This window comes from Poecilia reticulata, chromosome 21, assembly GCF_904066995.2.
Source record: "Poecilia reticulata chromosome 21, P_reticulata-male-v2, whole genome shotgun sequence".
Lineage (NCBI taxonomy): Eukaryota > Metazoa > Chordata > Actinopteri > Cyprinodontiformes > Poeciliidae > Poecilia > Poecilia reticulata.
In genome coordinates, this window is record NC_088850.1 from 6,110,511 (window position 1) to 6,137,787 (window position 27,277).

Here is a 27,277-nt window from a genome sequence, read left to right on the forward strand (position 1 = left end):
TCCATGCAAGTTGTTTACTTTTGTAAAAGTAATTATACATTTGTAAAAAGTCTAATAGAAATGAACCAACCACATTTTTAATACTTAAATTACATTAAAAAACAAACATTTTGGTCGGCTGATGAAAATGTAGATTTTCTGTCCTGGTCCTCTTTGAATCAGCTCCAGATTTCTGGGGATATTTAAGTATCAGGAGCCAAAAGTTTCAATTTTTAAGGTGAAGTAACTTTAGCTTCTTTCTGGCGCAGCCGCTCCTTCTGTTGGAAGCAAAATATTGGATTAGAAGTCAGAACAAGCAAATAAGACCTGAATAAATGTCTTAAAGTTGACGTCGTACCAGACTGTTGGGGTTTATCTTCCTCGTTTCTACTTTCTTCTCTCCAGTGATCCTCTTCACTGTCAGCTGAGCCTCTTTTAATCTGTCGGATTAAAACCGGAGCATTCAGAAAATGGAAACAGAACAGAGCGATGCCGCTGGAGTTGTTCCAGACGTGGAAGAAATCGGAGTCAAAGGAAAACTCTCCTCTGAGGTTAGTGGATAACTTAATAAAATCCAGAAAGTAATTGTGAAAAGGACACGTTCAGACACACAGACCTTTCTTTTGAGATGTTTTTGTTCTCCCTCTTCCATCGGGCCTTGAAGTCGGCGCTGAACTCAAACCACAGCATGAAGAGGTGACCCGGCGTCACCTCCTTCTCTCCGGGTTTGGGTTTGAGTCCGAAGTACAGAGAAACATCCTGGAAACTGAGAGCAGGAAGGCGCAGACTTTAAAATAAATTTGAAGGATCTCACAAATAAAAGAATCACATCTTTTATTTGAATTATTTATAGATTTTTTTTCCTCCACAAAATTTCACTGGAGATATCTTTATTTTTTTTATAATTCTTAAAAATTAAATCAATTAGTAATCCTCTGGTGCAGATATTTGTTGATTTTCACAACATAAAAAGCGTTTAAAAGAAAATAAACATTTCATTCACTCAGCTGCAGAACTTTATAGCTAAATAACTACATATTAAGCATGGATAACTGCAATAATACGTAAATTTCATCAATTGATTGTGAATATTATATTGGAGAATAATTTCTCTAATAAATTTGTTCTACTAAAATATTGCCATTAAGTTATAACAAACTGTATTTCATTGAGTTGCATGTAAATCTGAGAGGATTTTCCTTTTAATTGTTGCTAAATAAGAAAAGTTTACCAAATTAGAAAAATAAATCTAAATCCAAAGAATTACATAAAAAAAATACAGATATTGCAAACCAGAGGTAAATTTAAACTTAAATAAAACACAATGTTAACAAAAAACAGTCAAAAACAACAAAGATTGTGTATTTGCATCCTGAAATTTAAACAGAAAATTTTATTCTTTTTTTAAAAAGTCTGCATAAGTACTGCTTTAGTAAGTATTGCATTGAATAGTTTAATTTTCTCACGTTTTTTGCACAGTCATCAGCTGATAGGAAGCTTCTGCATGCTCCTTTCTAGCTGCAAAGAAAAACAGAAACAAACATTTAATTCAATCTCCTCTTCAGGCTGTATTCTGCTGCAAGCCTTATAGAAATACATGCAGGAGAACAGGGAATGATGAAACGTCTGTCTAATAGAGCCAGACGACCATTTAGCCTCAGAGAAACTTTAATTACGCAGTCGTTCCTCAAACAGTGAGGCCATTGTTCAGACTGCGGCGCTGTTATGATAAAATAAGTCATTCTAGTTATTATCTGCGGCCGTCTCTTACTAAATGTTCTGGCAGTCTGCTGCAGACCTCAGAAAAATGTCTGATCGAGTCAAAGCCAAAACATTGTTTGGATTGATTCTGACAAGAAAAAACGGCAAAAGAAGAAAGCTGACTTAAATACTGCACCTAAAATTGATTGAAATAAAACCTGAATGGCTTAATTTTGAAGTAAATAAAATTAACAGATGTAAACTTTGCAAATCACAGAGATAAAAATGATTGTTTTCTGTAAGAAATGTGACACAAGCAACCTGATTTATACAAAATGTGCGCTTGTTTTCCACAGACACCTGAGACAGCAACATAAAGATCTACAAAGAGAAAAAACAAAAGTATAAGTAGAAAAAATATTTTAAAAGAGCTCAAGACTACAACTAATGAGAGAAAACACAAAATGAACAGATAAGAAAGACGTGAACAGACTGTCTTAGACAAAACAAATATATTTAAATTGACATTTCGTTATTCAGTTTCCTCATTCTGAAGCATTTGTTCCTTAATAACATTTTGTAACATGCACATATAAAAATATTATTTTATTTTATTGTATATTCTCACCAGTTAGAACAAAAACGTCCATCTTGTCCTTAAACGGCTGCAGATGTTCTCCAGAAGACTCTGAACAAACTTTCTGAACATTTTTCTCGCATCCTAAAGTAAAAATAAAAACAAAAAGTACAACTTAATATACCAGAACAATATTAATTTCTTAGAGTATAAAGAAAACAATGAGGCAACAATGAGAAACAGTGGCGGCGCCAGGTGAGCGATAGGGGGCGCTATGGCAACCCCTGGAAATATTTTATTTTTTATTTTTTCATCTAATTTAAATTTTTTATGGTGTAGCTGTTGTGGCATTTTTCTCAAAAGACACAAAATGTAAAAAAAAATTATTGTTATATGTTGAGTTTAAAAAAAAACATCACGCAGCAGGATTTGAACGTTGTGTATGCGCATTATCACTTCCGGAATACGTTACGCGAATATGGATGTTTTTTTTGGTTTTTTTTAACAAAAAGTTCCACAAATGGAATCACAGAAGGATGATTTTTTGTTAGCAGACTCCGACCAACAAATAAACATTAATCTGGATGAAGGAGACCAACTGTGCAGCAGCTATCCTTCCACCGCTGCTGAGGATGCTAACAGTGTTAGCACCGGACAGCTAGCGGAGCTAAGCGGAAGTCCTCAACATGGACCAACCATAGACGCCACCACTTTCAAAAATACCCGTCACACTTATTGGGAGAGCCACAGAGAAGTTTTAGCAAAGGCTGGCTAGATGAACACTGGTGGTTGGAATACAACGTGAGTAAAGATGCCGTGTTTTGCTTCGTTTGTCGCCATTTTCTAAAAGGAAGACGCAGATTCCTCCAGACTGGACACAAGAATGCAGGAGCTTGTATGAAAGTAAACCAAAATTTAAAAATCACAGATGAAATTGCTGCATTAAACAATCTGAACATTGTAGTGAAGTAATACAATTATTCCAAAAGCAACAGGGAGCCTGACTGCACAACTTAAAATGATTGCCATTAAAGTTAAACATATTTGTAGCTTAAGAATAATAAAGTCGATGTTTTCGAGTGGCTATCACAAAATCATCTAGGATGAACAATATTCAAAACATTTAACACATAATCAATAATTAGAAAGAATTATACTACCAAATAGTAAAGTAATTTATGTAAACCTATGACTTCTCAGCTATTGTTTTTCATTTTTGGTCTATTATGCAAGTAGGAATGATTTTTGTAATCCAAAATAACCTCAAACAAAACATTTAGTCTAATTTAATGTATGACAGCAAGACAAAAATAATGATTGTCTAATAAAGTAAAACTATGTATTTTTCTATGATTTGCCTATATCAATTTTTCAGTGCTAATATTTTGGATTTAAATGAAGTTTTTGAAATCTAGGAATTTTACTCAAGTAATAAGTAGCTGTCCAAGGAATTACTCAAGAGTAAAATAGTATTTGGTAAAAAGTTTACTCAACTACTGAGTAAATGATCATTTCAATTGTCAATCATTTAACATTTAAAAATTACATCAAATAATAAAATTAAGTCAAAATGTTGGTATTTTAAGGACCAAAATGACAAAAATTCATATAAGTAACAAAAATAACAAAATCAGGCAACAGAAAATGTTTCCAAATCAGTTTCTTTCAATAAAAAACGTATGAAACTTTAACAAAAACTGCAGGTGTGTGTCTGTGTCTGGTGAATTTTTGGTTAAAATGTTCATTCAGTGGGAAGAAAACACAAGTAAGAGTAGAAATACTTCATAATAAAATTACAGAAGTAAAAGTAAAAAGTTCAGCGTAGTAAAATTATTCCTAAAAGTAAATTTTTCAAAGAAGTAGATGTAACTGAGTAAATGTAGTTACTGCCCAGCTCTGATTACTCTGTCCCTGTTTCTGAGCCGTCTGGGTCCAATCAGTGGATCAGCAGAGCCAGTCTCCGGAGCTAGCCATAATGGAGCCGGGCTCCCCGGCCCTGACGCTTGATCCGCATCTCCCAGATAAGGTTACAAAAGAGAATAGTGTTTTCATTTAGGATTTGTGTAAACTGTTAAGGCGGCCTATCTCCGCGTTTCTTTTTGTCTGAATTTTGGTTCCGACTAAAAAGTTTTCTTCTGTCAGACTGAAGAGGTCACATAAACTTCACATAAACACAGACGGATGATGAAAATAAGGGCGTTGTCTGATGTGAGATGCATTTACACAAACTGTGGCTCTGTGGGAAAAGTAGCAGAGGAACTTGTGGGTTGCTAGGCAATGGACTTTACTAGGCTGCGTTCACACTGCGGCCCGAAGTGACCCAAGTCCAATTTTTATTTGTCATTTTTCCCGTATCTGATCGTTTCATGACAGTTTGAACAACACCGGTCAGATTTTTTTTGAATGCGACCCAGGACAGGTATCCAATCTTTTCAAATGTGACCTGAATCCTAACGGCCAGGTCCTGAATGTCACTGATACGCGACAAACGTCACAATTCTGCGTTCTAATACGCTCAAGTGGGAAGAAAAACAACAACCATGGCGGACAATAATGAGGACGTAGTTGTTACCGTGCTGGTTCCGTTCGGACAACAACTTCAAAAATCGTAAGCTATGCTTTACCGTTAGCATACATGTTTACTTCACTGAACACTTCTTCTTCTTCTTCCTTTTTTTGGCGGTTGGAAAAACACTGAGCTCACTCTCGTGTTATTGCGCCCTCTACTGCGCATGCGGGTCACTTTCAGGTCGTTTGCAGTTCACATAACTTTTCAGCCAGATACAGGAGCTTGTTTTACTCAATAAAAGTAAAAGATGGAAAAGTACTGGTTCCACTTGCAGATTATTTCATTTGCAACATGGGAAAAAATGTCTTGCACGTGAAATAGTCTGGCAGTGGAACTGAATCAAAAGGTGCTTCTTCAAAGTTTCGGTTGTTTTTATATTTTATATATATATTTTGATATATTTATCAATATTTTAACAGTCTGAGTTTGAAAAATACTTCTTAAAATTAAATAATATTGAACATTTTTCCACATTGATCAGTCGTCCAGGATTTTGTGATTTTTTTGTTTGTTTTTTATTTTTGGCAATTTAAATCGCAGATTTGTTGGTGCTAATTTCAAAATATTTGCAGTAAATTTTATGATTCTTGCCCTTATGCAAGACAGTAACTTTGACTTTTGACATCAGTCATGGAATATAACTTGACATCAAGTAAGGCTAAGGAAGCAGTGTAGTAGAAGTAAGACATACTGCCACCTACAGGTGGGAGTTAATCATTTAAACCAGGGGTGTCAAACTCCAGGCCTCGAGGGCCGGTGTCCTGCAACTTTTAGAAGTGCCTCTGCTGCACCACACCTGAATAGAATAATTAGGTCATTAGCAAGGCTCTGGAGAACTGAGGAGGTAATTAAGCCATTTGATTCAGGTGTTTTGTACCTGTGGCACATCTAAACACTGCAGGACAGCGGCCCTTCAGGACTGGAGTTTGACACCCCTGATTTAAACCCAATGTTTTTGAACATTTTTGCAGAAAAAGTGTAATTGGTGCAAAAAAAGTGATTGAATTTGGATTAATTTCTACAAAAGCAGGAGGGATTTGATTGCTGTAATTTGGCAGCAAATAGATAAACTGCTTTGATTTGATTTAAAAAATAATATTTAATCGCACAACTGTTATCTTTATGGTTCTGGTGTATATGGGCCAAATTTAAAGCGATGGTGGACCAGATTCTGCCCCCGGGCCTTGAGTTTAGTTTAATTGTACAAGAAATATTTTACATTAGAAGTAGAAAAAGTTTGTAAATTATAAAACATTATCTAAAGTTTTTGTTTTCAAAGCCTGAAATTCAAGCCGGTATATGTCTTGACATAAGTGTGTTTCGTTAGAAAATGGGGTCAAGATGAACGATTTAAGAGAAACTAAACCACAACAAAACATTCACAGGGAGAGTGAAGAAAGACAAAAGCGTAGCTGGTAACCAGGCATGAGGGCAGTTCAAACAGACTGAACAAGAGGAAGCTGCCACTGCAGATCTAGATCCTTCGGTAGTTTGGGTTGAGACAAAGCTGTGTTGAGAGGAAGAGAAAGCTATCTGCCGCGCACATCTCAGGGCCACACGGGCGCCCAGGTGAAACAACGGAGCAGGTTAAGGATGCATGCTTCTCTGCAGAGATGCTGCAGATACTGAAGGTCTGGAGATTACATAAGCAGAAGGCAACAGTCTCCCTGCGCTGGCGACATGGGCACAAAAGGCACAACAATGGGAGATCTGATGGGCAGAGGGATTAGGAGCTGGATCTGGAAGGCGCCAGGCCAGTATATCAGAAACGCAGAAACTCACAGGGACACAACAAAGCAGTCAATCATAATCATGCAGCGCGAGCATTGTCTTCAGAGTGGCTGGCTGGCATGCAGGATGGCGTCATGGGGGATAAGAAAGAGGAGAGGAAATCTTTTGTTCTGTCATCAAACTTTGTAGACTTTCAGTCCAGAGTAAAAACAGATCCTCAGTGGGAAACCAGACCAAGCAGAGGTTTGGTTGGCACACTGTAAAACATTTGAAGGTGGTTTAAGTTGAAAATGAAAGTCCACCTGCTGCCTTGAACATGCAACTAAAGTCAACAAGAAAATTGTTTGGTTTTAACCACATTTCTCTATTATTTTACTCGCAGTATCAAGTTAAAATAACGACTAATTTTACTTTAGAATAATTTAAATTCTTGTTTCAAATTGCATGAACAAAATTTCTGATTTCATAATGAATTTTATTAAATTCTGCTCAAAAACATTTAGTGTGAACAGGACATTATCCTCAAGCTTTGCGTTAAAATAACCATTTATTTAAAATAAAACACAAGAGTCAGATCAATGTAACGCACGTCCATCTCAGGAGACAAAAACAAGCTGCTAAGCATTCTGGGAAATAACTCCCACTCCTGTCTTTTTCTTCTTTCAGTTTTTTTAAGTGCTAACCTAAAAACTCCAGTTTATTCAACAATTAATAAAAAGTTAACACAACTTAACTTAAGTTTATCTTTGACAAACTCACACATTTAGGTTCAAAATCTAAAACTTGATCAATTTATTTGCCTTAAAGAGTAGAAGACAGTAGACGCAACTAAATGCGGCACAAATGTTTTGCAGTGTAGGAACATGATGCGTTTGTCGGTCAGTCATGTTTTAACCTCAGATATCATGATTAAAGTCATATTTTTACATTTTACATGTTAGCGTCACGTACTTGTCAGGTCTTGTTCAAGCTGCCTCAGATCTCGGCTGAGGTCATCAAATTTGACCTGAGCCGCCATGAAGACGTCCTGAGGCTCAGGGAGAGGAAACATGGACTTTTCTGTTCCAGCGTTCTGAGGGACACAAAACATTAGCTTTCAATGTTCCTGCTCGGTTAATAACAATAAATAGCATTTAGCTTAGTAAATTGTCACTTTTAAGTCTCCACCTGGTTTCTGTCATTTTAAAAAGCTTGAAACTTATTTAGTTTTACCATTTTTGATCATTTTCCACAGAAAAACACACAAACACAAATGCTTCATTTAAAGCATAACTAGAAATATAGTTTAATTTCCAATACCTTGTCCACGTTGTGCAGGTAGAACGATACTACGTAGTCCACCAGGCTGATCCGGTTGTCCTGAGAGGAAATGTTGGAGCCACATCAGAAACATAAAATATAATATAAAACATTTGTTCTTTATCAAATGACGTACCTAATTTAAAGATACAAGTATCTTAGTGTAATCTGAGCAATTATGTCTAAATATAATTTTTGTAGCCGACTTGCCAATCAGTCTATTTTATTGTTTGTGATTTAACATGAAATATTCTGTTTATATAGATAGACTGCAGTTATGTTTATTGTTCTGTAAACATAATTAGCCATGCATGTAAATCACGGCATAATCCTTTTTATTATTGCACACGTATAATATATTTGAATACAGAAGGCTTTGTTGAAAAATGTAAGTAATATGTAACAACTGAATTTATTTACAGTTTTGTAAAACAAACTACTATGTTTGTTTTATTCTCAAGAAATTCTAAATCAAGTCAAAATTGTTGGTTTATATATAATAATATTCAAAAGACCTAAAGTTTTTTTTAGGTCTTCTAATAGCAGCTTTAGAAGTTTCCAAATGAAGACCGTTTTGCTTTACTGTTCACTGTAAAACGTATGAAATGAGTTAAAGCATGCAGGAAAAGAGTCCCTGTTCATCTGCAGATGTCTGCGCTCACCCTGCTTTTGACATCTTTCAGTTTTGGGAGGATTTCCAGACCAAATCCGTCGGCCTGGCCTCTGATCCTGCTGCCTCCGTTCATGTGGTTTCCCAGCGCCAGCACCAGTCCCATCACCTCCCTGACACTGCTGCTCTCCAGCAGAACCTGTAAACCAGATGCACTCGTTTGACAGGGAGCTGATGTTTAGTGAAGTTCTCCGTTCAGGCTTTTTTCTGATGGCCACCTTGCAGACACATGAGACGGAGCTCAGCTTGCGTTTGACTGAGGAAATCCCATCAGTGAAGGTCGACTGGAAGATCATGCAGCAAGCTCTCCCAGGAAAGTCTGGAATCTGAGACAGTTCATACAGGAACCTGGAGAACATTCACAGAAGTTATCTTCTGATACATTTCATGTCAGCATAGTATGGGGAAAGTTTTTCTGCCATAATCCGAGAGCACAGATTTTCACTCTGAAAGCAGGACTTCATGTCTTTCTTCTCAAAACTTGTAATGCCTACACTCAAAACTTCTGCTCTCTCTCAAATATTCACTGTGCTCTCTCAATAGTAACCTGCAGCACTATTGATTGTGCTGCAGGTTGCTACAATCAATAGTAGCCACACAGGCACACCCACTAGAAGGAAACAAACGCACCCAGTACAACACTCGTATTCTATTGGCTGAGAGGTTGCCAGGCGATGATACTTTTCTGTTCCAAGTGCAAGCAAGCAGAGACGAGGAGAAAGGTTTGAGAGAGCACAGTGAATATTTCAGAGAGCAGACATTTTGAGTACAAGTATTACAAGTTTTGAGAACAAAGACATGAAGTCCTGCTTTCAAACTGAAAATGTGCTCTTGGATTATTTCAGAGTTGATTCTGACCACAAAACGAGTGAACATGAAAACTGACTGCTCAGGTTTGTCCAGCAGTTTAACATCATCTTCCTCAGACGATTCGTAGTGTTTCCTGATCTTCTCCAACTCATCCGGTTGAGCTCTCTATCAGCAAAATTACATTTTAGAACAAAACTCTGAATATTTGCTTAACATTCAGAAAGCTTCGTGTGTAGTACAAACATTTTCATAAAGTGCTTCGATAGCGTCCAGGTCCACCACAGAATGATCCACAGTCAGAACAGCTGAAAGAATGAAAAATTAATAAAAGTAGTTAATATATTTTAGATGCACAATAAGCAGGTCATGAAATCCACATTAACCTTAAAAAGTCTTTTATTGTTAGCTTGTTGACGCAGCCTGGTGGGAAAACTTCACATATTTTCTCCTACTACTCTCCAATTATAATTTTTGTTGACATTAATATTGTTTTTCTTTCATAAGTATTTTTTTCTTTTCTGCATATTTGCTTTTATTTCCCATAGAAAAGATTTGGTAGTTAACACTTGCTAAATTAAGTCATAAAATAAATAACACAGTGGATAAAATCATAACTACTACTATGAAGTCCAATTTTATTCATACCTCAGGATTGTTTAGATTTACAATTTAAATTTAAAGTATTTTATTTTTTAATCTGTCTGGACCGTTCCAAGCTGTTAATATTTCTGATCAGAAAAAAATATCAAAGCATTTTGGCAATATTAAAATATAAATCGTCAAAATATCAATGGAAACATCAACAATTATGAGATTTTTCATTTTATTATTGAGAAGGGTATGGATACTTTTGACAAACCAGCTTTCAATAAAATGTAAATAAAGGCAGAGTATTCATCTTTTCTACATTTATTCTTCTTTAGCATTGTTTTAATATATTCTCAGAGATGCCTCTCTTATTTCCAATAAAAAAAAACTAATGTTTTGGTTGAATAAAAATAGTTTTTAATCTATTCCTGCTAACAATATGAATAATCTTTACTATAATCTCCATATAATGCAAATCGTATTTAATTCTAGTATTAATTCACATCTACATCATATTCAATGCCTTCATATTTAAAGTATCTTTTGAAAATAACTTTTAAGCCCACGTTGCAGTATAAAAATAGTTTTTCTTATTGTTCTGATGTAATATTCTAATTTTAAATATACCGTTTTCTTTACCTAAAAGAGGAAAAATCATCATTAACAAAAATAAAGGCTTTCAAACCTCCAAATCTATATGATTCCAGTTTATTAAATTGGTGTGTAAATGAGTAAAATCCACCGACCTTGCTGAATATCTTTCATCTCCAAGTGGAGGCTGGATATGAGGATGCCCACAGCCTGAGAGCGTTTGCTGTCCAGCAGCTTAATGATCTAAAAACAAACGGTTACCATGACAACCTGGCCATCAGAAACCATCAATGAGGCGTTAGTAACGATTGCAGATCATGTGACAGCGTTTCCTTCTACTTGTCTGTGTCACATTTAGCTATTTTGCATCTTGAATTTAGTTTTAATTATGTGTTGGTGAAATTCAAAGTTTTTAAATGTTTAAAAACGACAACAAAGACATTGGAGTTTTTATTCAGATCACACATTGGAAAAATGATTCCAGTTAAATTATAATTACTAAAACCTAAAACCACGAGGATTTTAACTGACTTTTGTTGATAAGAACTGAGACGTTCAGAAGTATTGGCATGGTCTCCCTCTAGTGGAGAAGCAGTATATCTTCAGTAACAGTTTCTGGAAGCTGAGTTGTGTTTTATGTTTGAAGGATACTTCATACCTTTTTGGCTTTGGCTTTCCTCTCATAGGCCTGAGACAGCGGCTTCCTTTTCCCCATCATTGTTGTTTTAGCAAAGAGATCCTCAAACTCATTGGCGTTTATGTGCGGTTCCTCTAACATGTTCCACAGCGAGTAGTTACTAAAGGAAGGAAAAGTAAATCAATCAGTCATATTAACTTAAGAAGTTAGTTTCCAATATGCCTCATGCATTAGCCTGTTGGAATATTATTTGACTCAACCTGAAAATATTCTTGAATGTCGTTATTTATTAGAGAAAAACTGCAACATGCCAAAGCTATATAATAATAATAATAATAATAATAATAATAATAATAATAATAATAATTATTATTATTATTATTATTATTATTAATCTTATTTTAAAATATTGTTCTTTAACACTTTAAGAACTTTTTGTGTGAACCCTTAAACAAGATGCTTATTCTATTCTATTTTGTGGTGCACATTTATTTTGGTTGTTTTATATTTTTTAAATATGTTTACATATAATTAATTGTTTTTTTTCCCCCCAAACATGAATAAATTATATTTTGTTTGCATTTTGGCATGTTAATCTGTCTGCATTAATGCTTTTCTGAGGTTGAGATGGGAGCAATAGTGGCAAAGCGGAACCTATATTTTGGGGGGCGTTGCTTCCGGGTTCGCTTTAGGACGAACTTCCTGTTTGCTTCAGACACAATCTGGATGCTAACGGCAGCGCTTCGGCCGTCATTACTGAATCCTATTTTAATATTCTTCAGGTCAGTAAACTGTGAAAACAACCAAAACTACTCTGTAAGATGTTTACTTCTTATTTGATCAGCAGGTAGCATTGTGTTTCGGTTTCTGTGCGTCTTTCTGCTAATAGCTGTAAGTTTTATCAGCTGAGGTTTAGATTAGCACCATGCTAACCTACGCCTGGGAAGTCTTGCGGGTCTAGCTGATTGAAAGATCGTGATGTCTTACTAACTTCGGGTTTTATTACCTTTATTTTGCGTTTGTTTGAATAACTTTAAATGAATGTTGCTTGGTGACTCATAAAGTAGCTCAGAGCCTGAGAGTGTGGTTGGCGTTAAAGGAAGAGAAACTATTCTTTATTTATGAAGTGTGAGAATTCTGACGTTAAAGTTGGAACAATGCCATGTTAAATTCTATATTTTTTGGGTCTTATTTTATTTTTGATCATTATTAACTTAAAATCAGTTTATAAAATAAACTGATAAAAATAAATATTGAATATTCAAAATAAACTTCCAATCAATTTAGTTTTAAGTGCTCAAACCTACTTGTCATCTTGGATCTGGATTCTGGTCCAGTAAAGCGGCTTCATGGCTTGGGAAGGTTCCACTGCTGGCTTCCTTGGAGGTTTTTCGGCAATGACGCCCCCTGCTGGTGGAGGAGGTGGCGGGTGAGCGACACCTGGTGGTGGTGGAGGTGGCGGGTGAGCGACACCTGGTGGTGGTGGTGGTGGAGGCGGAGGAGGCGGTGGACGAGGAGACAAACTGTCTTGTTTCTGAGAACTAGGAGGATGACTTTGAGGTAACGTTGAAACCACAGAAGAAGAAGACAAAACTTCTCCTGTGGAAACCATGTCTGGATTTTTGGAGGCTCCCATTGGCTGCTGAAGATTCAAGCAGGTTGTCGTGGTAACGTCACCATCTTCAGGACTCTTGATGAGGTTTTCTCGGTCAGTCTGGATGCTAACATTGCGGAAGCATTTGTCTAACGAGCCGTCGGTTGTGGAAATGGCAACATCTTTGAGCCCCTCTGGATGCTGGCTCCAAACCTGTGACACTTTAGCTTGTAGCTCCTCAAGCATCAACTCCAGGCGAGCAACATTGTCTCCGTTTTCGTCCCTCAGTTTGCAAAGCTGACGCTCATAATCCTCCTGGAAATAATGTTTGTGAAAGAAGAAAGTAGCATCACTTTGGCAATCAAAACACTTATTTTTTCTTGGACCAAGAGCTGAAAACTGAAGACTGTTGTGGAATGAAAAACTTTGTTGAGCTGAGTCCCAAACTATTACCTAATTAATAAAAAAAATCTTTTTAAAGAAATTTTCTTTGAATTTTTTGGAGAAAAATCGTAATGAGAATAAGAGCGATACTGGCAGAAATTAGAAAAGCTGTCAGAAGGGAGAATTATGCTGCAAAAAGCTGCAATAAGTATTTCTAAAACAGAAAACAAAAAATACTTTATCATCATGGATGTTATGTTCTCAGCTTATTTTCAAATAGTTTTTATTTATTGTCTGTGCTAGCCACATACTAAAGTAAAAAAAAGTCTTAAATGTAGTCATTCATGCTATTTTAACACTCAGACATATTCTTGATTTTATGCTATATTTTTAATATTCCTTTGGGCATTAAACCAATCTGTCCTCTTAGAAAGGGTTTTATTGATTTGAACATATTTTTACAACATGTTGTATTGCAGATTGACTAAATGTAGTAAATCTTCCAAAAAAATCTGAAAACTTTGATCTCAGAAATATTCTAGAAAAACGTGGACATTTCTGAGTTTCGAAAGAAGACATTTTTCGACTTTTCAAAGTCAGAAATTTTCTTGTTTTTTTTGTTTTGTAGAAAATGTTAGAGAATTTTTTTTGTCAAAAATATACTTTTTCTTTTTCTCAATCTGCAAAAGCCTAAAAACTGTCGTAGACTTTGGACCTTTTATAAATTGGAAACGTTTATTTTCTGATGAGTCTTGAGATTGCATTTGTTGCAAATAGGTGCCAGTCTGAAACTAAGAATTGAGAATTTTTAGAAAATCTTAAAAATGTAGATACTTTTATGTATTTTATACTGACCTTTAGCTTCTCCTGCTCCTGTTTGCATTCTTTTTTCAGCTGCAGGAGAGCGGCCTGGTGCTCTAACAGGAAATAGAACAGCATACAATAACAAAATGCAGCTTTAGCTTCCCAGAAATGAAACTAAACAAGACCTCTCAAAATGTCAACATTTCTCTGAAGCCAAAGAAATAATTGGAAAAAACCACAACAATCAAACAAACGTCTATAATGTGACCAGATGATGGCTGCAGATGCCTAAAGATCCAAGTAGAAAACTTTCTCGCTGCAAAAAGATGACCGCTCACTTGCATCTTGAGCAAACAGTCTAAGCAAACATTCATCTGCTAATGGATGACTCGAATTACTGAAAGGTAAATTAAAAAGTGTGTTTACTGTCGTCTTTCTGTTTGCAGAGATGTGGGTGTGTACAGTGAAGCTCCGTTTGACCACTGCTCAGACATTTCATAAATTCCGTCAAGTCATGAAAAATATGAAACTAATGATGCAGTAATATACTAATTTCAACACTTTAGATTTTCTTTGATTCGTTGATAATAATATACTGGATGAAATTTTGTTTAATGAAGGAAAATGTAAACGTTTAGTTTTTTACGCCTATAAAATACAACAAATTAAATTTTAACAGTAAAGGGTGAAAATCCAAGACTTATTTGCAGGGCCTCCTACTCTAATAAGATTTAATAGCAAACATATTTTTACCTGATAATCCGGTTGACTCGGTTCGATTGGGAACCAAAATTGCGACATTTGTTACATTTTCATTTGCTTTGGTTCGTTTTCGCACTGAAAAACCTGTCTCCCCTACCCGTCGCCCGTGGGGGCGCTGCACAAACAACTACTGAAGGAATCGACACAAAACCTCTGAAGAAGGCCAGCGCAACTTCCTCCTTCATGAAATGTAAACAAAAATGCAGCGGCGTCTGATTTTAGCGGCTGTAGAATTTCTCCACTGGTATACATTACTAGTTTGGACATCGCCTGTTAGCCGCTAACGCTAGCGACGCTCCGGTATACGCCATTACTGTGAGTCATTGAGTCACGTCCACAAAACCGTACTGTTCCATTGCGGAATGAGCAGGAATTTGTCACCAAAATGATCGTAGAGCTCTTATTTCTTACCTGATTTCTATAAATATTCATTAAAGCTGAGAAAATGACTGATGCTTTGATATGTAAACATGTTTTCTCCCTTGATATAAATTTATAGACAGTTTGGTTTCTGTCAAACGAGTCGGACTTTGTAGACCAGGAGTGTCAAATCCATTTTCGTTTTGGGCCAAATCAAGACCATGAACGCTCGTAAAGGGCCGGTTGTGCCAGAATGTACGGATACAAGCTGTTCACAAACTGCTAAAATATCAATGAATTCTTAAAATTATCTAACGTCTTTTCAGTCCCTCCAGGATTTCGGATTTTTTTTTTGACTTTTTTTTTTTTTGCAATAATAATCGAAGTGTTTGTTGTACTATTCTGGAAATATTTGCGATATTTGAGTTTATTTATGACGACAAATGTGACTTTTTTACTCACTGTAAAAAATATTTAGCTGTTTAGTACAGCTGCCTCAGCTGTACTAAACAGCTGAGGCAGCTGTTTAGTACAAGTAAAAGTTTTTGAAAACTTTAGAGAAAAATCTGCAATAAACTTCCTATTATGTATTAACGCAAAGAAAGACAGGGAATTTCCATGATAATTCTCAAGAAACTGGAAGGACTGATTGATATAATTTGGCAGTAAACAAAAACTGCATTGATTTGATTGATAACATAATATTTAAGCACACTTAAGTGTTTAGTCTAAAATCTAGAGGGCCACATAAAGGTTATGGCGGGCCGGATTTGGCCCATGGGCCTTGAGTTTGACACATATTCTAGGCAAACGAATTGGTGTGATTAAAGCGGATTAAACAGGGCTGGTCTGAATGCACCCTAAATTAGGCAAAAATATCACCGTTATAAACTGATCAGTACCTGCTTCTGTATACTTCAGGCCAACCTTTTCTTCCTTGAGAGGTGGCCACACAGCTTGCAGGCGACCAGGAGTTTTTTCCTCTCCTCCTCCTGCTGTGGGCGTCTCTGACTGTAAGTTAACCACAGTGTTATTTTGACTCTTAAAATACAGTCTCTGCTCCCTGTAGCCATAATCAGAAGCTATGCAAAGTTTTAAAGCATGCATTTATCATTCTAAAAGGATTCTGCATGAGTTTCTGCATGAAACGTAAAGATTCTTTCTTACTTTTTCATCACATGTATCATTCTTCTCTAGTGTTTTTTTGGAGGTTCTCTCAAAAATATTTCTTAGCACATCTTTATCGTTTCTCATCTTCTTCCTCACTGCGTCCAGGTCGATCCTCTCTGTCGAGTCTTTCTTCAGAGGTTTTGGTGTGAAAAAGGCCTTGAAGGCATCGAAAGCAGCTTCCGCGCTCGACAGAGGTCTAGTTGGCTCGACTGGTTTTGTGTCTTCTTCTGCTTGAGGTTCTGGACGTTCATCATTTCCATCCAATTGGGTTCTGATTTCATCCTGATGTGGTTCAGTCACCAAATCTTCATCTTCTTTATCCCCAGGAGTAATCTGGTCCTGAAATCCGTTCTGGGTCTTCGTGTCACTCTGTTTTTCTGTGAAAACTGGACTTTGTGCAAACGGAGGACTCTGTTTGATTTGAGCGGATGTGCCGTTCTCAGCCCCACCGATTCCCTTCCTTAAGACCCGCAGGCCGCTGAACAGAGCCGGGAGCGCGACCTTTTTGTCTGTTGGGCATCCTGGAGAGAAAGTAGCTCTAGTCAGAGTTGACCCAATCGGAGGATTAACCGTTTGTTTATTAATATGAAGTGGAACGTCATTTGGGCTGGAAAGGAGACGTGCAGAGGCGTCTTCTTCATATTCCGAATATTTTCTCTTCTCTTTACTTTCAACATCCTCCAACTCTGGTTCCTGTTCTTCAACAGAGCAAGTCAAACGTTTCACAATTATCACAGGATGTTTGGTTTCCACCGCAGAATGCACGAGTGGGAAACGGTCTTCCTGAAAATGTATGCCATTATTTTCAGTCTCGTTTTGGGGACATTTTGGGGAAGTAGCTTCATTTATTCCGAATGTGTCCAGTAATAGATCAACTTCCTTGCAGCTATTAACTTTGTCTTCAACTGCAGAGTTAATCTGATGGTTATTCAACATCCAACTCTCCGTATCTGAAGCAATTTCAGAGATTTCAACCCAAGCTTTCAGTTCCTTTAGGATGCACTGTTTGCTTGTTTGGTTTTCTGTAAAAGATGCATCACTTTGCAGAGATTTTGTGAAATAGCATTCAGAGCCATTAAACGGGTTAGAAGCATCTTCAGACTTCATTTTGCCGTTAACGTTTGTCAGTATGTCTTCATTTTCTGCCTCCATTGGGCTACTTAAAGTTCTTGGCTTTTCCATTTGATTCAATCTGAGATTTCAGAGAGGATTATAAGTCATTTGTTAAATTATTTCATTGTTTCCAGCATGCAACTTTAAAGGATCGTTAGGAAGGAAACTTCACTTTACTGTTTCAGTCATTTCAAAAGTAAACCAATGAATCCTTTTCACAAGTTCCTCCTACAAGTGGAAGCAGCTCTCAGTGATTCAGATGAGCCGCAGAAATCCACAGAAGGAATGGAAAATTTCCCAACTCCTTTTCCATGGCGCTGCTGGTTGGAGTGACTCAGCTCTGCCACATGCCGTTAAAATCCCATCCGAGTCCCAGTTTCAGCCTCTGATCCCTGGCCGGTTTCCTCCTCAGTGCTGCTCCATACCTGGTGTGGTTGTTTACCTCCTGGTCGCTGTCCTGCAGACCGGAGGGCAGACAGATGGTGTCTCCAGCTGAGCCCGTCTCTTACGACACCCTGACATCCTAAAGGGAGTCACGCAGAGCAGATGGAGCAGCGCCACACCCACAGCAGAAGGAGGGCAAACAAGACGGCCAGGGATCCCTTGTTAAACATTTGGTAGGTAAATGCAATGCCAACTGCAGCTGGCTGGGTGTGCAGTGGTCCAAGGAAGTATTAAAATTAATTACATCTTGTATTCTGAACCAAACTGAATATCTAACTTTCACCTCACTTGAATATTAAAGAAATGCTAACATTTAATGAGGTTTTGCAAAAAAAAGCCAAGAAAAGTAGGAAAATAACTCAAATAAAGCTGCAAATAATCATAATTATTGTGATTTTAAATGCCAAACAAAGCAAAAAACATCTTAAACAGTAACCAGATACATAGTATAAATACACAATATATAAATAAATTTCTTAAATGATTTTGTATTACACTCAAGTTCTGATTAGAAAATATATAAAATGGTTACAAATGAAACAAAATTAAAACAAATACGTAAAAAAAAAATCTAAAAAATGAATTGCCTTAATATAAAAACGATTTCCAATAATTACAAAAATAATTGGAAATTATTTCTTTTTAAATCCTCAGAAATCAATGAAATAATAGGAGGGAAAAATGTTTTTAAAGTGCCAAAATGTTACACAAGGAGCCAAAAGATTCCCACTTTCTACTCAACTGAAATAATCATTAATAAACAGTTTTATTGATATAAAAACATCAAAATGAAAATGTAAACGTTTTGTTTTCTTATCTAGCTTTTGTTTGAGTTACTCTTCCTTTTCAGGCTCCACCTTTGTTTGCCAGCAGGTTAGAGGCAGAGGAGTGACACCAGGATTTTATTACAATGTTTACGTTTCTCTACATGGGAGCAGCTTTAATGAGCTGCACTTTAGATTTTCTAATCTAATGGAGATCAACTTTGATGTTTATGTAAATTCATGAAAGAAGAATGCATGAATATGATCCTCCATTTTATCCAGCATAAGAAAAGTAGTGATGTGCTGCAGCATAAAAAAGTTTTATGTGATACTTTAGTGGTGTAGGTTAATATAAGATGTCCACATTTTTCTTTATTTCGCAACAATCAGTTTAATTTACCACAATTGCATGAAAATGACCAGATTAAAAAGACAATATAAAGGTAATAGAACACATTTTTATTGAAAAATTAAAATTGGCATTATCATCTACAAAAGTAACTTCAAGTAATGACTTTTTCTAGTTATTTCTTTAAATTTCATTTTGAAATATATTGTCTTCTGAAAGTTGGTAATAAGAAAAATAAAATGTTGGATAAAAAAAGAGAGCCAGGGTTTCCCCCAGTGTATTATAAGCCTGGCTGGCCAGCAGGCTTTACTTGTGCCCCCACCAGGCTTAACATCGCTTATTTATCTAAAACATTTTTTAAATGTTTGCATTTTTAAGACTTTATAGTTGGTGTCAAGGTATTAATCTTCCAGTCTTTCTGTAACACATAATAATCAAGTGATATTTTCAAATTTCCGGTCAACTTTAAAGATTTTTTTTTAACTCGAGCACAACAGCCCTCTGGATGAATGGCTGCCTTAGAGCCCAGCTACCAGGCGTAGCAGGTTTTCTGGGGGAAACCTTGAAAGCTGTTTAATGTTCATAATTTAAATCCAACATCTTGTTTCGAAATCTGTTATTGTGGAACTTAAACGGAGATTGCTTCACAAGCAGAAGTCGGATTCATTCGGTCTGTAAATGAGATCCATCCTCATTGTGCAACAGGCCTGCAGCCCACTGAGGAATCTGCTCTGTTTTTCCTCTGGGGGTCAAATGAGGTCATGAGCAAACACAAACAGCTATGAACTGTAGACGTATATTATTTAATTTTCTTTTTCATTCTGACAATACATCATATATCAGTGCAGTACAAATCCTACTTAATTTATTCGGCTCATGTTTCTACATTTTTAGTGCATCATTAGCTTCATGTCAGAAAATATAAACATGTTTTTATACAGATACAGCTCTGGAAAAAATTAAGAGACAATTTAAAATGATCAGTTTATCTTGTTTTACTTTTTATAGTTATATGAGTAAAATGAACATTGTTCTTTTATTCTATGAACTACTGACGGCATGTCTCTGAAATTACAAGCAAAGATTTTGTATTTACAGAAAATGAGAAATGGTCAAAATAACAAAAAAGATGCAATGCTTCCAGACCTAAAATAATGTGAAAAAAGTTCATCTTCATTTAGAAACAACAATATTAATATTTTAGCTCAGGGAGGGTTCAGGAATCAACATTTGGTGGAAAAACCAGGATGTTTTCAACGGGGTTCACTGCAGTGGGCTCCTAATTTTTTCCAGAGTTGCCTATATTTGTTTGTTTTCCAGTTCATCAGACAGTGAAAAATTAGAGAATTTTGTGGTGCAAATATGGAATGTAAAGCAATATCTTTCATCAAATCCTGAGACTAATGCAACAAAGAGGTTCGTTTGTTGGCTCCGTAGCTGCAGGGTGAATGTAGACGGCATTTTGGTTCAAGGTATTTAAGAATTTTTGTACAAGATGTACAAAACTACTTATTTAATATTTTCTCCTTCCTAATAAAGCATTGTAAGAACCAGAATTATTTTTATTTTTTTGAAGTGATATTTGACTCACCGTCAGGTGAGAGAGTTCATCATCAGGAGCAGTGATGCGCAGGAAGTCGATGTGTTTTGGTCGTGATGGATGAAAGAGAGACCTGCAGCGGGACAGGGACTCCTCCACTTCCTGCTGCCAGATTTCCTCCTGCCTCTGCAGGGCTTCGTCTGCAGACAACAACATGCAATCCGTCTTATACATGTCATTATTTCAGAGATTTTTCATTAGCCATTTTATTTTTCAGGGAAAAAAGGCAGAAATTTGCACAGTATTATTTTGAAACTCCAATCTCTGATAGAGGTACTCTTGTTGGACACTACTTTGCTTTCTGTGTTTTTAACAAACCCCAAAATTTTAGGTTAGTCAATGTTGATTTTAGGATTGTAAATTGCAATCAGCTGCGTTTCCATTTACCATATAATTGTGCAATTTGATTAATGAAAACACGCCAATTTTGAAGAAACTCGTTTTTTAAAAATATAGTTTTGGTGCTAGGATGAAGTGTGTTTTTATTTCGCAAAACTGCAATTATTATTTTTTTTTTCATGTCACGCGATCAACAACCGGATGTCGCCTCTGGCGCAAGCCACGAAGAAGAAGACAGGAAGTGGCAGGAGTCTACTGCCGCCACATGTTTTTTAATGATTTGTTGCGTGAAGAAAGTTATTCATGTGTGTTTTTAAATTGTGTTTCTTATTTAATAGAAAGGCCGCAATTGTGAAATTGTGTTTTTTCAACATTGGTACAATATTTGTGCACATTTGTAATGGAAACGCATCTATGGTAAGTAAAAAACGTTTCTTTAAACTGTACTGTTACTGTGGGCAAAAATCGTAACTATAGTGAAATAAAATTAGGAGTAGGTTACATTTATTCCACTCCATAAGAGCTCACTGATGAATTTTCATTACGGATGTCCTTCACCTCATGTGAGCATGCAATTAACTTTACCCTGATCCATCAAAGTGATGCTTGAACCCATTTACACCCAAAATAAAACCCAAGCAAAAACGTTCAATCACTCCTGAGACATAAAACAACTTTCGTTTCGCCTGATCCAGGTCAAATCCAAACCTACATGAGTTTTCATATCACGATTTAAGAGGTATTTCAACACACACTTTAATAGGGATGTCAAACAGTGAGGGGTGATTATTCTCAGACTGCTACACATCCTCCGGTAAGAGCGTTCAGCGACCCAGAGGAGTCTGCAGCAGATAGCCAGGCTTCCGTCTGAGCTTTAAAGGCAGCGTGTTTTAAATCGATGTGTAAATCTGACAGTCAGGGCTCAGCATGGTGCTGCTTTCCTCTGATGTTCACTCAACTGATCAACCATTAAACGTCAGTCACGTTGTTTCCCCCGCGCTGTACCACCAGGGAAGACTTAAAATATTTGGTTTCCTCTATGCTTCTTAACTGTACTCTATTCAGGATGAGTAAGTGGGAATCATTATAATGTGACTGAAGAATAAAGACTTAATTCTCGTTTCATTTAGGTTAAAAATCCGGCCCACCGTAGCTTTTTACGTAAACGTCTGCACACTTTAAAGGAACCGTGAAGCGTCCTGTGCTCAAATATTAAGTTTTTTGTCTGTATACTGGCAATTTACATCAATCAGTTCATCCAATTTTTCGTGGAAATTCACTCAAAAATCAACAAATCCGCGAATTTTTCGCACTAATTCGTAATTGTGAGTTTATTGCTAATTTTCCCACATAAAATGTCAAAAAATTAGCGTCGGTTAAGCTAACCGCGTTAGCATCACTTAACGATGCTAGCTCGGTCGGTTAAACTAACCGATAGGTTGTCTAACCGAGTAACTTAACCGAGTTAGCATTGTTACGTTAGCATAGGTTAGTTTAACCGGGCGGTTAAAATAACCTATAGTTTAACTCGGTTAAGTTATGCCAATTTATGCGAGTTAGCGTCGTGTTTAAGTGATGCTAACTCCCACCTGCAGGTGGCACTGTTTCTTCTGCTACACTGCTTCCTCACTTTACTTGAATTTACCGTAATTTATAGTCAGTGATCGAAGCACAAATGTAAAATTTCTTGGAAATCTTTCTAAATTAGCTCCCGTAAATCTGTGATTTTGATTGCAAAAATAAAAAAGTGATATTCTAGATGGACTATCAATGTGAAAAGATTTTCAGTATTATTTAATATTTAAGAGAACTTATCAAATGCAGAAACAACTAATTTGTGAATATTTTTAACAGTTTGTTAATGGGTTCTTTTAAGACATTCTGGCACAAGTGGATATGTGAAACATTTTAAAATAAAATGCATAATTATGCTAAACATGAGTTGAAAGCTTTTGACTTCTAAAATTGCAAAGCAACATTAAACCTAACCTTTTTGTGTTTAAAATTTTAATTAAAAATGTTATATTTTGATATGTTCAATGAAGTAAATGTGAAATTTTGTACACTGTTGGTCAAACCATAGATTAATGTTTTAAATTAATATTAATTAATCTCAAAGGTAAATTTCTCATGGAGTTGTTCATTTGTAAAGTATTGGAGGCATTTTTACCAGAAGATAACAGATAATCTTCCTTCAGCTGCAGAGTTGACCACGTTAGCTTCTCATCATTTTTCGCTCCTCCTGGGTTTGTGGCGACCCTCTTGCAGCAACTACCCAAAGCATCCAGCGAACCTTTTTCTGAATTGATCCAAGCTTTCTTCTTCTCAGATTCTTGCCAGTCTGTCATGTCGGTCAGGCTTAATGTGAGAGGAGAAGACAGGATGGGGGACAAAGTTCCTGAACTGCTGGATGCAGAGGGGATTGGAGAGACGCCGTCTCTTCCTGGTAGACTGTGCGACGTTAACGGAAAGGTTAAGTGATGAGAATGTGACGTTGCACTCATTTCAGTCGGATCTTCTGGTTTTCCTAAAATTTTAGATACTCTGTTCTGATCTTCCAGCCATCTTGTAACCTGTTGCAAAGCGTCTAAAGATGCCAAATTGCTGCCATCTTCCTCCTCGCTTGTTTCTCTGGTCCAGTCTGAGCTGGTCAGACTGACGCGGCGCAGAATCCCCTCCACCTCCTTGATCTTTCCCATCACTCCCTCTGCCGCGACTACAACTTCAGTTTCCTCTCTCTCGTGTTTCTGGTCTGCAGTTTTACTTAACATCTCGTTATCGTATTCGGAAAGCTCGGTGTCAGAGTCGGCCTGGTTTTCAGAGAAAACCTCCCACCTCTGGGAGCGTCCAGGAGAAGCAGCTGGCAGCTTCACTCTCCAAACCGGCTTCAGCAGCTCAGAGGAAGAAGTCCGTATGTGCTCCATTTCTCCTTCTGCTTCTCTTCGTCTTCTGTCTGTTGCTTCATGATCAGCTGTTTGGCACTTTCTCCATCTTGCTTGGCCTGGCGTCGCTCTGAAGTTATTCGTTGACGTCTCTTCTGCTCTCTGCCTTCTTTTACGGGGAATTTGGACTCCATGTGATATTTGTAAGGCATTCCAGCTCTCTGTGTAGTAATTTGGCTTCAGTTTTGTTGCTTGTTGGTTGCCCATCCTCATAAAGGCCTGGCACTCTGGGCAGTAGTCCCCCAACGATTCATCTAAGGCATCGAGGGTTTCTCTGAAGTCTGCGGGGCTGAATTTATCTGCCTGATTGTGCTTTTCTGGTTCAGCTGAACCCTCCTCTTCACGCTGAGAGGTTGGCATTTGTTGGGTGCATGAATGAGCATCAGAGATGGAAGATGAACTCTGACAGATCTTCTCTTTTAGAAGTTTGTAAAAGCTTAAGGAAGAATAGGTGCTCTCCATGCTGGTGTTTGTAGGTGACGATTGTTAGACCTGAAATAAGAAATAAAACTTATGTTTTTGCACTTTTTTAGCTGTCAATTTTGTTTTTTAACTATAAAACTAAGAAACTAAATTGACAGCTTGGTAAGATTCTGAAAAAAAAAGCAGAATTTTACCAAGTATTTTTGATTTAGCTTCAAGTGCAAATATCTTAGGCTGCGTTCACACTGCAGCCTGAAGCCTGAAGTGACCCAATTCCGATTTATGTAGTCTTAATGTGACCTGGATCTGATCTTTTCATGACTGTCTGAACAACAGAGGATTTATTTTGAATGTGACCCAGGACACTTGGATATCCGATACTATCTGATCTTGTCGCATTCATCCGACCTGAAAGTCATCGATACTCGGCAAACGTCACTATTCTGCGTCAACTTTAAAATCGTAAGCTATGCTCCACTATTAGCAATCATGTTTACTTCTGCAAACACTGAGCACTTCTTCTTCTTTATGGCGTCTATGTGTGACGTTATCGCGCCCTCCACTGCATCACTTTCAGGTTGATTGTAATTCACACTGAACATCACATACAAGTCGCATATATTTATTTGGAAGTGTGAACAACCAAAAAAAGAAAAGCAAATCAGATTAAACAAAAACTCAGAATTGGGTCACTTCAGGCTGCAATGTGAACGTATAGTTCACTTGAAATTAAACAAAACTACCTTAAAAGAAACTTTGTAGCCAGCTTGTTTTAATTAAATGACTTCTTAATTGATTCCCAACAGAAGGTGGACACACATCCTCGGTCCTCTGTTACTGATGAACTAGTGCTTGTTCCATCTGCAGATTAATGCACTTTACAAGACATTTTCCTCATGCTTTAAGTTAATTGATCTGCCGATAGAACTAGTACTTTTTCATCAATATTAGGGATTTATTGACTTTAAACAAGTGTGTATATCTTGTTGAAAAGTTTATTTTCAGTTAGTTTGTCTTATTCCAAGATATTTGCTCTAGAAACTAGACCAAACCAAAGATACCTGGTAAGATTTTGGTTTTGCAATGCAAGAGTAAAAAGTTGCAAGGCTCCCAGTCTTGGTTGTCCAGGTTCTTATTAAATCAAACTGCACAATACCAGTGTAGTTACCCTGAATCATCAGTTTACAAAGAAGGTTCTCCTTAACTCATTTTCAAAATAATTAAAATAATAATGGCATATCTTTGGACTTACCTTCAGCCAAATAGCATCCCTACTTGCAGAAGCAGGTCACTTCTTTGTTGTACCTGCTGTGATGCTCAGGTGACCAGGACGTGTGTCCACCTTCTGTTGGGAAGCTTTCGGCCAATCACCAACTCAGGATGTAAACTCAAACATCTCCCATTGGTTCGTCTCCCAAAGCTCGCTGGAAGCTAATCTCCCCCAAAGGGGAGAAAAGAAACAGACGGAGGGGATTTGCTCTAATTAGTGTAATCTTCTGGACTTCAATCAGTGCCTTAGTAATAAGTCGGTCAATGTCTATTCCACCAGAAGCCATTAAGTTAATCTTGCAGAAATGTCGTTTTTCAGGAGCAAACTTTGAGAAAAGGATGTCGGCTAACAGTTTGGCTGTAAGTCACATCTGTTTGGCTGAAGTTCACTGACCATTGGCTCTATTAAGGTCAGCAGTGCACCATGCTGTGCTGCACGGAAAGCTAATCTGACCACAGACCAGCTGCCTCAGCGCGATCGCTGTCATTTAAACCAAACAAACAACTGCTCATGTGCCCTAATGCAATGACCAGAACATCAGAGGCCGCTAGAGGAGAAAATGGAGGATTTAGATGAAAAGAAATGCTAAAAACCACTTTAGGTTAAAGTTTTCACAAATCTTCCATCCCTTGGATCAATTTGGACACAAGTAACTTTAGATAAATATGAACTGAAAATATAAACATAACTTTTTGCTTCATTTTATGTGCAGCAGAAATAAAAGTGAAGCTATAAAGACATAGATTAATTCTACTTTCATGAAAACATCCAAAGGTCCATGGATCCTAAGATCGTGTTTATTTTCATCTGAAATGCTCCGCGCGGCCGCTAGGTGGCAGTGACGTATAGACAAACATGATTTGAAGGCCGTTTCCTTTCCCAGAGTCACCTGACTGATGACTGGCGCCTACAAGACAATAATTACTATAATTTCATGTTTTATTTAATATTATATATGCAGAATCTTTTAGTTTTACAGCCATTACCCCCCCCCCCCGATAAAATTCAATTCTGGCGACTTTTTTCACTACATATTTGAAATAAAAACATTATTTTTGTACAACATATTGGGCTGTATATACATGGCTTACCCAAAACAGAAATATTTTATCTTTAAACAGTAATTAAAATGGTTTAAAAAAAAACATAATTTCTTAACGGTAAAAGTATAAAGTTTAATTTTGACATATAAATCAACTTTTATTTTCTTAGAAATATTATTTTTTGTTGAATGTTTATGCATTAGTTTGTGGTAGAGCAGCATTTTAATTTACTAAAGAATATTTTTTTAAAAATCAAATAAAAGGTTGTTAATTTTTAAAATTCTTTTCAATTTTAGATGTAATTTAGGGATTTAGTTTTCAGACTGTGAGATTTATTATGTATTTATTTCACAATCAGTTGGAAATGTTTCTTATTTCTTTATAGATTGCAACAACAAAAAATGTCAACAAAACGAATACAGGGGAATATATGTATTCGTTTTGTCATATATATATGATATATATGCTTTATATATCAATTTGATTTATATTCTTAAAATATTTTTACCGTTTTTTGCTAACCAGTCAGTGGAATCAGTATGGGATACGGAGGACCAAAACTGACATAATGAAAATGTTTTTACTTTTTCTTAACTGTGTTTTCGTTAAGAAATGTATATATTTTGTTTTGTCTTTTTCTACAAGCGTCCACAACAGGAATGTCTGTAGGGATAAAATAAATCCAAATCCAAGGAAAGTGGCCACAATCAGATGTTTCTAATGCAGCAAAATAACAGATTCATGTGCAACTGAATGTAGATTTA

The 27,277-nt window shown here is 36.6% G+C and overlaps 1 protein-coding gene and 1 long non-coding RNA gene across 3 annotated transcripts; one reads left to right on the plus strand and one right to left on the minus strand.

Annotated features, from left to right (window-relative positions):
* fmn1 (formin 1) lies at positions 1-26,391 on the minus strand. 2 transcript variants are annotated; one of them, XM_008397379.3, is made up of 19 exons: positions 25,453-26,391; positions 23,006-24,269; positions 20,488-20,636; positions 15,959-16,067; positions 13,986-14,047; positions 12,460-13,061; positions 11,174-11,312; positions 10,671-10,758; positions 9,580-9,641; positions 9,413-9,501; positions 8,745-8,874; positions 8,519-8,665; positions 7,857-7,916; positions 7,509-7,629; positions 2,309-2,401; positions 1,446-1,497; positions 596-745; positions 338-419; positions 1-257 (listed from the first exon to the last, which is right to left on the minus strand). In XM_008397379.3, the coding sequence occupies exons 2-19, from the start codon at positions 24,237-24,239 to the stop codon at positions 213-215; spliced, it is 3,414 nt and encodes a 1,137-aa protein (XP_008395601.2). In that variant the 5' UTR covers positions 24,240-24,269; positions 25,453-26,391; the 3' UTR covers positions 1-212. The 2 variants fall into 2 exon arrangements, with proteins under 2 accessions (XP_008395601.2, XP_008395602.2); XM_008397380.3 differs by lacking the exons at positions 20,488-20,636; positions 23,006-24,269; positions 25,453-26,391 and adding an exon at positions 16,224-17,861.
* On the plus strand, positions 14,729-17,319 carry LOC103457339 (uncharacterized). Its single transcript, XR_014085687.1, has 2 exons — positions 14,729-15,011; positions 16,332-17,319. It is a non-coding gene; the product is annotated as an uncharacterized LOC103457339 (long non-coding RNA).
* Positions 26,392-27,277: the final 886 nt, after the last annotated feature.